At 43.0% G+C, this 12,185-nt stretch overlaps 1 protein-coding gene across 1 annotated transcript; it reads left to right on the plus strand.

The window, feature by feature from the left end:
* si:ch211-161h7.8 (thiosulfate:glutathione sulfurtransferase) lies at nt 1–9,906 on the plus strand. The gene is made up of 4 exons (XM_021562393.2): nt 1–398; nt 9,005–9,127; nt 9,250–9,412; nt 9,544–9,906. The coding sequence occupies exons 1-4, from the start codon at nt 248–250 to the stop codon at nt 9,596–9,598; spliced, it is 492 nt and encodes a 163-aa protein (XP_021418068.2). The 5' UTR covers nt 1–247; the 3' UTR covers nt 9,599–9,906.
* The last annotated feature ends 2,279 nt before the right edge of the window (nt 9,907–12,185 follow it).

Consider the following 12,185-nt stretch of genomic DNA (forward strand, 5'->3'; position numbering starts at 1 on the left):
CCCATTCACTAAGGGCCTAATTCATTGAACTCATAAATCGACGCAATTGCCTCTTTCTTATCTTTCTCGATAATATGACTCGAGATAGGCATGGCCGAATTTCTCAACACTTTAACAATGGTTAGGGTACGTGCACTCTTGACACATTGTTAACACGTATTTGTCGGCAGGGGGCAGAAAGAAAACACTGTGTAATACATTTATGATAAAGTAGTTTGTTCCTTTGCTTACAACGGGAAGCCGGTCTATGGTCAACATGGTGTCAGGTCTGCTGTTACGGAGAATATTTCTGACCGTTGCGGAAACCAGCAGCCGCGTTTCGCTCGGTATGAGAGGCCAATGGTGTGGTTTCACGACCTCAACAACCAGATTCAGCGAGTCCTCCTTGCCCAACCCCGGTAGGCTATAATGCTTCCATCTGTCACGGTCACCACTCTTCTTGAGGCCTGTCAATTTGGTTAATCAGTTGTTCAACCTGAATCCAACATAGACCTAGTTGTTGTTCAATGTGACTGCACTATATAAACCCGTGCCTATGTGTTACCATGTCATCATATAGCCTAAGGCACATTTTGAGTGTTAATTTAAGGGCAATCTGCGATTGATACAACAATTTTGGACTTTTGAATTAATTATATATAGCCTACCCATTGACGGTGCTTAAAATGTATGCACTGTGCAGAAATCACTCCGCTATTTCCTGGTTGCTAAAATATTAATAGTTTGCCTAATTTCAGTTTGTGACAAAACAAGCAACTATAGTAGAGAGTCATTGCACCATCTAAACCAATGGGAAATATATTTTCCATAACCAAAACTTTTGTATTAAGCTACTTGAAGCCGGTGTGCAAAACCGAAGTTTAAGATGCAAAACCTAAACTTAAGAAAGGGAAATATAGAAATAGCGCTCTTAAATCAAATCAAATTTATTTATATAGCCCTTCGTACATCAGCTGATATCTCAAAGTGCTGTACAGAAACCCAACCTAAAACCCCAAACAGCAAGCAATGCAGGTGTAGAAGCACGGTGGCTAGGAAAAACTCCCTAGAAAGGCCAAAACCTAGGAAGAAACCTAGAGAGGAACCAGGCTATGTGGGGTGGCCAGTCCTCTTCTGGCTGTGCCGGGTGGAGATTATAACAAAACATGGTCAAGATGTTCAAATGTTCATAAATGACCAACATGGTCGAATAATAATAATAAGGCAGAATAGTTGAAACTGGAGCAGCAGCACAGTCAGGTGGACTGGGGACAGCAAGGAGTCATCATGTCAGGTAGTCCTGGGGCATGGTCCTAGGGCTCAGGTCCTCCGAGAGAGAGAAAGAGAGAAGGAGAGAATTAGAGAACGCACACTTAGATTCACACAGGACACCAAATAGGACAGGAGAAGTACTCCAGATATAACAAACTGACCCTAGCCCCCCGACACATAAACTACTGCAGCATAAATACTGGAGGCTGAGACAGGAGGGGTCAGGAGACACTGTGGCCCACTCCGAGGACACCCCCGGACAGGGCCAAACAGGAAGGATATAACCCCACCCACTTTGCCAAAGCACAGCCCCCACACCACTAGAGGGATATCTTCAACCACCGTAGCGTACGTGTAGGTATGTACGGCAGGACCAAATCAGAGAGATAGGTAGGAGCAAGCCCATGTAATGCTTTGTAGGTTAGCAGTAAAACCTTGAAATCAGCCCTTGCTTTGACAGGAAGCCAGTGTAGGGAGGCTAGCACTGGAGTAATATGATCAAATTTTTTGGTTCTAGTCAGGATTCTAGCAGCCGTATTTAGCACTAACTGAAGTTTATTTAGTGCTTTATCCAGGTAGCCGGAAAGTAGAGCATTGCAGTAGTCTAACCTAGAAGTGACAAAAGCATGGATTAATTTTTCTGCATCATTTTTGGACAGAAAGTTTCTGATTTTTGCAATGTTACGTAGATGGAAAAAAGCTGTCCTTGAAATGGTCTTGATATGTTCTTCAAAAGAGAGATCAGGGTCCAGAGTAACGCCGAGGTCCTTCACAGTTTTATTTGAGACGACTGTACAACCATTAAGATTAATTGTCAGATTCAACAGAAGATCTCTTTGTTTCTTGGGACCTAGAACAAGCATCTCTGTTTTGTCCGAGTTTAAAAGTAGAAAGTTTGCAGCCATCCACTTCCTTATGTCTGAAACACATTCTTCTAGCAAGGGCAATTTTGGGGCTTCACCATGTTTAATTGAGATGTACAGCTGTGTGTCATCCGCATAGCAGTGAAAGTTAACATTATGTTTTCGAATGACATCCCCAAGAGGTAAAATATATAGTGAAAACAATAGTGGTCCTAAAACGGAACCTTGAGGAACACCGAAATTTACAGTTGATTTGTCAGAGGACAAACCATTCACAGAGACAAACTGATATCTTTCCGACAGATAAGATCTAAACCAGGCCAGAACTTGTCCGTGTAGACCAATTTGGGTTTCCAATCTCTCCAAAAGAATGTGGTGATCGATGGTATCAAAAGCAGCACTAAGGTCTAGGAGCACGAGGACAGATGCAGAGCCTCGGTCCGATGCCATTAAAATGTAATTTACCACCTTCACAAGTGCCGTCTCAGTGCTATGATGGGGTCTAAAACCAGACTGAAGCATTTCGTATACATTGTTTGTCTTCAGGAAGGCAGTGAGTTGTTGCGCAACAGCCTTTTCTAAAATTTTTGAGAGGAATGGAAGATTCAATATAGGCCGATAGTTTTTTATATTTTCTGGGTCAAGGTTTGGCTTTTTCAAGAGAGGCTTTATTACTGCCACTTTTAGTGAGTTTGGTACACATCTGGTGGATAGAGAGCCGTTTATTATGTTCAACATAGGAGGGCCAAGCACAGGAAGCAGCTCTTTCAGTAGTTTAGTTGGAATAGGGTCCAGTATGCAGCTTGAAGGTTTAGAGGCCATGATTATTTTCATCATTGTGTCAAGAGATATAGTACTAAAACACTTGAGCGTCTCTCTTGATCCTAGGTCCTGGCAGAGTTGTGCAGACTCAGGACAACTGAGCTTTGAAGGAATACGCAGATTTAAGGAGGAGTCCGTAATTTGCTTTCTAATAATCATAATCTTTTCCTCAAAGAAGTTCATGAATTTATCACTGCTAAAGTGAAAGTCATCCTCTCTTGGGGAATGCTACTTTTTAGTTAGCTTTGCGACAGTATCAAAAAGGAATTTCGGATTGTTCTTATTTTCCTCAATTAAGTTAGAAAAATAGGATGATCGAGCAGCAGTAAGGGCTCTTCGGTACTGCTCAGTACTGTCTTTCCAAGCTAGTCGGAAGACTTCCAGTTTGGTGTGGCGCCATTTCCGTTCCAATTTTCTGGAAGCTTGCTTCAGAGCTCGGGTATTTTCTGTGTACCAGGGAGCTAGTTTCTTATGAGAAATGTTTTTAGTTTTTAGGGGTGCAACTGCATCTAGGGTATTGCGCAAGGTTAAGTTGAGTTCCTCAGTTAGGTGGTTAACTGATTTTTGTCCTCTGGCGTCCTTGGGTAGACAGAGGGAATCTGGAAGGACATCAAGGAATCTTTGTGTTGTCTGTGAATTTATAGCACGACTTTTGATGATCCTTGGTTGGGGTCTGAGCAGATTATTTGTTGCAATTGCAAACGTAATAAAATGGTGGTCCGATAGTCCAGGATTATGAGGAAAAACATTAAGATCCACAACATTTATTCCATGGGACAAAACAAGGTCCAGCGTATCTTAGACCGCTTCTTAGAGTGGCTTCCACTTTTCAATGTGAATTTGGTCAGGTAGCCCAAAAAGTTACATATTACAGCTTTTAATTTGAACCACCTCTCAGTTTTGGACTGTTTCGTTCCAGAACCTATTGTATATTTTTCAATGCAATGTAAAAGTTAATTGGAATGGCCTTCTAGTAACATTTCCTGCCCCCTAAAAAAAACGGAATGTAGATTTTCAGCCGCTGCCTCATTATTCTAAGACTTGATTCTGGTTGGGAGGCCTGGGTTTATGGTTTGTGCAACTTTGTGGACAGAATGGTGCCGGAGGGGATGGCTGCCATTTTTATGTACTCCTAACCAACTGTGCGATTTTCTTTTTTTTTGCATTGTTTGTAACTTACTTCTTTACTTATTTTGTACATAATGTTGCTGCTATTGTCACTTATGACCGAAAATAACTTCTGGACATCAGAACAGCGATTACTCACCTCAAGCTGGTGCAGTTTTCAGTCCATCGGCAAGATAGAACAGCTGCCTCTGGTAAGACAAGTGGTGGCGGTCTGGGTCTATTTGTAAATAACCTCTGGTGCACAATCTAAAATTAAGGAAGTCTCAATGTTTTGCTCGCCTGAGGTAGAGGATCTCATGATAAGCTGTAGACCACACTATTTACCAAGAGTTTATCTATATTTTTTGTAGCTGTCTATTTACCACCACAAACCGACGCTGGCACTAAAACGGCAATCAACGAGCTGTATAGGGCCATAAGCAAACAGGAAAATGCTCATCCAGAGGCGATGCTCCTAGTAGCCGGACAATATTGCAGGGAAACTTCAATCTGTTTTACTTAATTTCTACCAGCATGCTAAATGTGCAACCAGAAGAGAAAAAACACTCTAGACCACCTTTACTCCACACACAGAGACGCATACAAAAGCTCTCCCTTGCCCTCCATTTGTCAAATCTGACCATTACTCTATCCTCCTGATTCCTGCTTACAAGCAAAAACTAAAGCAGGAAGTACCAGTGACTCGCTCAATAAGGAGGTGGTCAGAGGACACAGATGCTAATTCTGCTATGCCCTCCGACAAACCATCAAAGCGTCAATACAGGACTAAGATTGAATCATACTACACCAGCTCGAGTGTTCGTCGGTTGTGGCAGGGCTTGCAAACTATTACGGACTACAAAGGGAAACACAGCTGCCCAGTGACACAAGCCTACCAGACGAGCTAAATAACTTCTATGCTCGCTTCGAGGAAAGCAACACTGAATCATGCATGAGAGCATCAGCTGTTCCAGATGACTGTGTGATCACGCTCTCTGTAGCCGATGTGAGTAAGACCTTTTAAACAGGTCAACATTCACAGGGCCAGACGGATTACTTGTACTCTGAGCATATGCTGACCAACTGGCAAGTGTCTTCACTGACATTTTCAACCTGTCCCTGACTTAGTCTGAAGCCATTCTTGTGATTATTGTTACTTGCCATTGTAATTGTTTGTAAGCTTGTGTAGTCTAAAATGAATCTATGATTGTATGCTATCCATTTGTTGTTTGTATGCTGTTCTTTGTATGCCATTTTAATAATTGAGAATTAACCAATGATATTAGGCCACTCGTGGCCATGATTACAGACACCTGTGTCTTTTGACACTATATAAACGAGTAATTCCGCAGTGTTTGTGATTATACCCTGATGACGGCTTGGCTGTCGAAACGTTTGTAATTACATTTTTGCATCTGAGCTCCTAGAGTGTGCAGCTCTTTTATTTTCAAGTTTTTCTACTCCGCTAGCCAGCACCTCACCTAAATAGGTGTGCATTTATTTTTCTTCTAGATGAGTCTTTAATACCAACATGTTTCAAGCAGACCACCATAGTCCCTGTGCCCAAGAACACCAAGGTAACCTGCCAAGGTAACCATGAAGTGCTTTGAAAGGCTGGCTATGGCTCACATCAGCACCATTATTCCAGAAATCCTAGACCCTCTCCAATTTGCATACTTCCCTAACAGTTCCACAGATGATGAAATCTCTATTGCACTCCACACTGCCCTTTCCCACCTGGACAAAATAACACCTATGTGAGAATGCTATTCATTGACTACAGCTCAGCGTCCAACACCATAGTGCCCTCAAAGCTCATCACTAAGCTAAGGACCCTGGGACTAAACACCTCGCTGTGCAACTGGATCCTGGACTTCCTGACGGGCCGCCCCCAGGTGGTGAGGGTAGGTAACAACACATCCGCCACACTGATCCTCAACATGGGCTCCCCAGGGGTGTGTGCTCAGTCCCCTCCTGCGCCCCCTGTTCACCCATGACTGCATGGCCAAGCATGACTCCAACGCCATCATTAAGTTTGCTGATGACACAACAGTGGTAGGCCTGATCACTGACAATGATGAGAGCCTATAGGGATGAGGTCAGAGACCTGGCAGAGTGGTACCAGGATAACAAACTCTCCCTCAATGTGATCAAGACAAAGGAGATGATTGTGGACTACACAAAAAGGTCTGAGCAAGCCCCCATTCTCATTGACAGGGCTGTAGTGAAGCCGGTTGAGAGCTTCAAGTTCCTTGGTGTCCACATCACCAACAAACTATCATGGTCCAAACACACCAAGACAGTCGTGAAATGCGCATGACAATGCCTATTCCCCAACAGGAGAATGAAAAGATTTGGCATGGCCCTCAGATCCTCAAAAGCTTCTACAGCTGCACCATCAAGAGCATCCTGATTGGTTGCATCACCACCTGGTATGGCAACTGCTCGGCCTCCGACCGCAAGGCACTACAGAGGGTAGTGCGTGTGGCCCTGTACATCACTGGGGCCAAGCTTCCTGCCATCTAGGACCTCTATACCAGGTGGTGTAAGAGGAATGCCCCAAAAATTGCCAAGGACTCCCGCCACCCTAGTCATACACTTTTCTTTCTGCTATTGCACGGCAAGCGGTACCGGAGCTCCAAGTCTAGATTTTTTTTTAAAGTCTTAAAACTGCATTGTTGGTTAAGGGCTTGTAAATAAGCATTTCACTGTTCACTACACCGTTCGCATGTGACAAATAACATTTTGATTTGATGTTTGAGAACAACACATGGCTGACTGGCCAATTGTTTGCCAATTGTGGTGAGAGATGGCAGAATTGTAATTCGTAACATCATACGAAATGGATGATGCATTGAAATAAATTTGACAAAGTTATAGAATTACTGCAGTCTGTTCAGAAATAAATGAAACAATTCAGAATACTACACCAGGAGTAGGCTTATAACTTCGCCACAGAGGATCCTAGCTGTTGATTGTGTGTAGCCCAATCACAAGCCATAGCCTACAGTCGGGAACTTGCTGCAAATCTTTCAGTGAACAGCATACAGCCAAAACAGGCCTTTCACAACATTTCAAATACAATCACAGGAAAACACAGGTTGGAAAGCAAATGGCTCCTGTTGATCAAAGGGAAGACTTTTTCATCTGTACATTTCAGAATGGGGGGGCATGTCCCCCCCCCCCGTCCCATGTGAAAGTTGCGCCCCTGCATATACAGGTTAAAGGACTATTTTTACCCATGTAATACAGTGGTTTTGTTGTTTTTACTCGTCTATTGTAGACACTTTCACAAAACATTGTATTTTAAAACAATGTCTGAGTCTAGATATCTAGCTTTGAATGTCATGATCAGTCCTGATGTTCCCAATTCCAACAACTCCCAAGATTCCCCTCTCTCTAACTAGGTGGAGTGGGCGGTGTGTGGGTTGAACCTCATCAAATATAAAACCGAAGAGATTATTTCACAAATGTTTGAGTGACGAAAAGCAGCTCGCAGCCATGCTCTGTGCTCTCATGTCTGGTCATTGAGCCCAAGCGGAGTTGTTGCTATACTCACTCAGAGCAGCCATGAGCAGAACACATGCAGAGCGAACAGCACGCAGGTAGCGGGTGACACAGGGAAAAGCGGCTAATGGATTTAGGTGTACTAACAGGAAGTTATTTCTAGTTTCGGGTAGAAGCAATCGTGCCTGGGTAGGGTCTTAACAGGCATGGGTAGGGTCTTAACGTAGCAGGCATGGGTAGGGTCTTAACGTAGCAGGCATGGGTAGGGCTGAGGCAGGGATCTAGTAAAAATTGGTCACAGAAGATAATTAGAATTAAACCCCCAAAAATCTGGACCCTAGGATGCTAAAAATGTTCCATGTGTGGAATGTATAAGTGCCTCTACTCTACTGCTCAGTTCTCTATGCCACTACGTAAATGCGGTGACATGCATTGCGTTATTATGAAGGGAATTTTTTTGGTTCCTTTGCCACCAGAGCTCCCAAGGAGAATGAAAAAAAACCCTCTTGCGCTCACTTTTTGTTCTGGCACCTCCTGATTTACACATTTAAGCACTACCCATTGATTGTTGAAGAATATAACTTATAAATGCCTCATGAACTCACTCATACCCCATACAACTGTCATGCCCCATCAGAACCCAAAATATAAGCTTGTTTTACTCCATTGTTTGTAATGTAGTTTTAACAGAGTTTGTTTACAATTATCATTTTGATCTCATGGTTAGTCAGTGCTAGCATCCATAACTCTGTCTATGAATTTGAGAGTGGAAACATTTATCCAGCCACATCCCTCAGATTTTTACCAATACAGTGGCGGGGTATCTGCTTTGTGATAATTTGATTGGCAGATTTCCCCTTTAAGGAAACTAGTTAAAGGCTATTTAATTGCAGCATTTCTGCTGTAGCCATATTGGTGACTGGTTCCATAACATGCTCCCTAACATGCTCTTGTTTTCAAATGCTCACCTAGAGTAGCAAAACATAATTAGAATGGCTGATGAGTGGATTGGTTGGTTAGCCCAGATGTTAGGACTAACTGAAAAAAAGGTAATCAGCACTTTCCAGTAAAAAGTGTGTGTGTGAATGGATCTGCTGCCATGCAGTTTGTGGTTGGGCCTGGTTCAAGTGATTCATTCATTGGCTTATTCATACTTTTCAACTATAGACTGTGTTTGGGGGTCCAGCACTATAGTCAACCTTTGTAACACAGCCTGCAATCCTCTATTAGTAAACCTCTGTCCTGAACAGTTTAGTTTCACTGAATTCACCACCAGTAGGATCCTTTTGGCTGAAATCATTCCTGGTTTACAAGTCTTTCTTTCAAGCAATGGATGGTGAGTCCAGGTTTATCAAGGTTTTAACAACAGACAACAATGTATATTGATGGGACAGGGGATATGATTATGGATTAGCAGTGAACCCATTATAGTGGTGTGTGTGTGTGTGTCTCAGATTCGGTGGTGAGCTACAAGCAGCTGAAGAACATGTTGTCCACTCACAACGTCCAGCTGTTCGATGTCCGCAACCAAGATGAGTTCATGGCTGGACGCATCCCGGACTCTGTAAACATCCCATGTGAGTAGACTACACAACATGGTGTATATTAACCTATCAAAGGTGTGTGTTTTTATGTGTACTGTATCTGTGCATGCGCGCAATCTCTACTAATGTTCAGCGTGTATGTGTGGGTCTGTCAGTGAGCCAGCTGGAGGAATCTCTAAAGCTGTCACCAGATCACTTCCAGCTGCAGTTCGAGGTGAAGGCTCCTGGGAAAGATGATGACAACATTGTGTTCCACTGCCAGAAGGGCCGGAGGAGCGCCGAAGCTCTAGCCATTGCCCGACAACTGGGCTTCAACAGGTAGAACACACTTTAACTCACCTGGCATACCTTATTAGGGTACATTAGTGTGGACATACAGTATTCTCATATACATATACTGGAAGACACCTGAAAGATCTCCCCCTCTCTCCTCCCCTTCTCTCTCCTAGGGCTCGGCACTATCAGGGGGGGTACAGTGAATGGGCCGCACATGAGGGAAAGTGAGTCACTTTACATCCATAACATGAAGCCTGTATTGGAGTTGTGGTCCAGCCCTATAACTCCTCTAGTCTGAGTACTGCACCAGAAAACCAAGACCCACATTGAAACACACGTCTTAGAGGACTCAAGTTTTCAGTTACTGTTCCTGACTGATTGACCTCAGTTATCTATGACAACTAACTTACTTGGAAGAGGTTGTTCTGCATCCTTATTTCCTACCTCATTTGGCTGAAAGACTGATGTGAAATGTAAAAGGCAAGATCATAAACTGAGATACTTACTTCATCAATAAAGTCAATATTTAGGATTTATATGGTTGTATTACTGTTTATTTTATGCAGGAATTTTACATAAATTAACAATAAACAATGACATACAGTACCAATCAAAAGTTTGGACACACCTTCTCATTCAAGGGTTTCTTTATTTTTACTATTTTCTACATTGTAGAATAATAGTGAAGACATCAAACCTATGAAATGACACATGGAATCATGTAGTAACCAAAAAGTGTTAACCACATCAAAATATATTTTAGATTCTTCAACGTAGCCACCCTTTGCTTTGACAGCTTTGCACACTCTTCGCATTCTCTCAACCAACTTCACCCGGAATGCTTTTCCAACAGTCTTGAAGGAGTTCCCACATGCTGAGCACTTGTTGGCAGCTTTTCCTTCACTCTGCGGTCCAACTCATCCCAAACCATCTCAATTGAGTTGAGGTCGGGGGATTGTGGAGGCCAGGTCATCTGATGCAGCACTCCGTCACTCTCCTTGGTCAAATAGCCCTTACACAGCCTGGAGGTGTGTTGGGTCATTGTCCTGCTGTAAAGAAAAATGATAGTCCCACTAAACACAAACCAGATGGGATGGCGTATCGCTGCAGAATGCTGTGGTGTGCCTTGAATTCTAAATAAATTACTGACAGTGTCGCCAGCAAAGCACCCCCACACCATCAAACCTCCTCCTCCATGCTTCACGGTGGGAACCACACATGCGGAGATCATCCTTTCACCTACTCTGCAGCTCACAAAGACAGCGGTTTGAACCAAAAATCTCAAAGGACATATTTCCACCGGTCTAATGTCCATTGCTCATGTTTCTTGGCCCAAGCAAGTTTCTTCTTCTTATTGGTCTCCTTTACTAGTGGTTTCTTTGCAGCAATTCAACCACAAAGGCCTGATTCATGCAGTCTCCTCTGAACAGTTGGTGTTGAGATGTGGCTGTTATTTGAACTCTGTGAAGCATTTATTTGGACTGCAATTTCTGAGGCTGGTAGCTCCAATGAACGTATCCTCTGCAGCAGAGGTAACTCTGGGTCTTCCTTTCCTGTGGCGGTCCTCATGAGAGACAGTTTCTTCATCAGCGCTTGAGGGTTTCTGCAACTGCACTTGAAGAAACTTGAAAAGTTCTTAATTTTCTGTATTGAGTGATCTTCATATCTTAAAGTAATGATGGACTGTCGTTTCTCTTTGCTTATTTGAGCTGTTCTTGCCATAATATGGAGTTGGTCTTTTACCAAATGGTACTATCTTCTCTATAGCACCCCTACCTTGTCACAACACAACTGATTGGCTCAAATGCATTACGAAGGAAATTAATTCCACAAATTAACTTTAAACAAAGCACACCTGTTAATTTAAATGCATTCCAGGTGACTACCTCATGAAGCTGGTTGAGAGAATGCCGAGAGTGTGCAAAGCTGTCATCAAGGCGAAACGTGGCTACTTTTTGAAGAATCTCAAATATTAAATATTTTAACACTTTTGGTTACTACATGATTCCATATGTGTTATTTCATAGTTTTGATGTCTTCACTATTATTCTACAATGTAGAAAATAGTACAAAAAAAGAACCCTGGAATGAGTAGCTGTGTCCAAACTTTTGACGGGTACTGTAGGTGTGCACCTCTGCACCTCTGTTATCAAATCAATAGTGAAACAGTTTGCAATTCACCTATTCAGCCATAAGATGGCAGCAGTGTTTTATGTACCCCATAACTTTAACGTCTCCACTGATAACCATGCTCTTCTTAGTCAATTATATTGTTGTTTATGATGGTCCCCTGAGCGTTCACGGCCATTGATGTTGTTCAAACCTGCATTATGCTGACAGGGATGCAGCTGGTAAATAACAGCCAGACTCAACAGCTATCAGACACAGGGTCAGCTGTCAGACACAGGGTCAGCTGTCAGACACAGGGTCAGCTGTCAGACACAGGGTCAGCTGTCAGACACAGGGTCAGCTGTCAGACACAGGGTCCGCTCATGGTCTCTGCATCACCCATTCAGTAGGAAAGCTGCTCCCAGCTCTCTTTTTTTCTCTCTCTCTCTCTTTCTCTCTGTCATTTCTCTTTTCTCACTCTTTTTCTTTTTCTCTCGCTGTTTTTCTTTCTCTCCCTCATCTCATTTCATGTGTCTGCCGGTCAACGTCAGTACAGTAGACGGTGTGATTTCCCCCCCCCCCCCCCCCTCCCTCTTGTAATGTTTACTAACTACACTGCTGATTTTTACTGGGGGGAGGAACATAAATACATATACTACTTAACTAAAACAATAATTGTCTGCCTCCCGGTTCAGCTGTCAGCGAT

The sequence above is a fragment of the Oncorhynchus mykiss genome, chromosome 15, assembly GCF_013265735.2.
Source record: "Oncorhynchus mykiss isolate Arlee chromosome 15, USDA_OmykA_1.1, whole genome shotgun sequence".
Classification (NCBI taxonomy): Eukaryota; Metazoa; Chordata; class Actinopteri; order Salmoniformes; family Salmonidae; genus Oncorhynchus; species Oncorhynchus mykiss.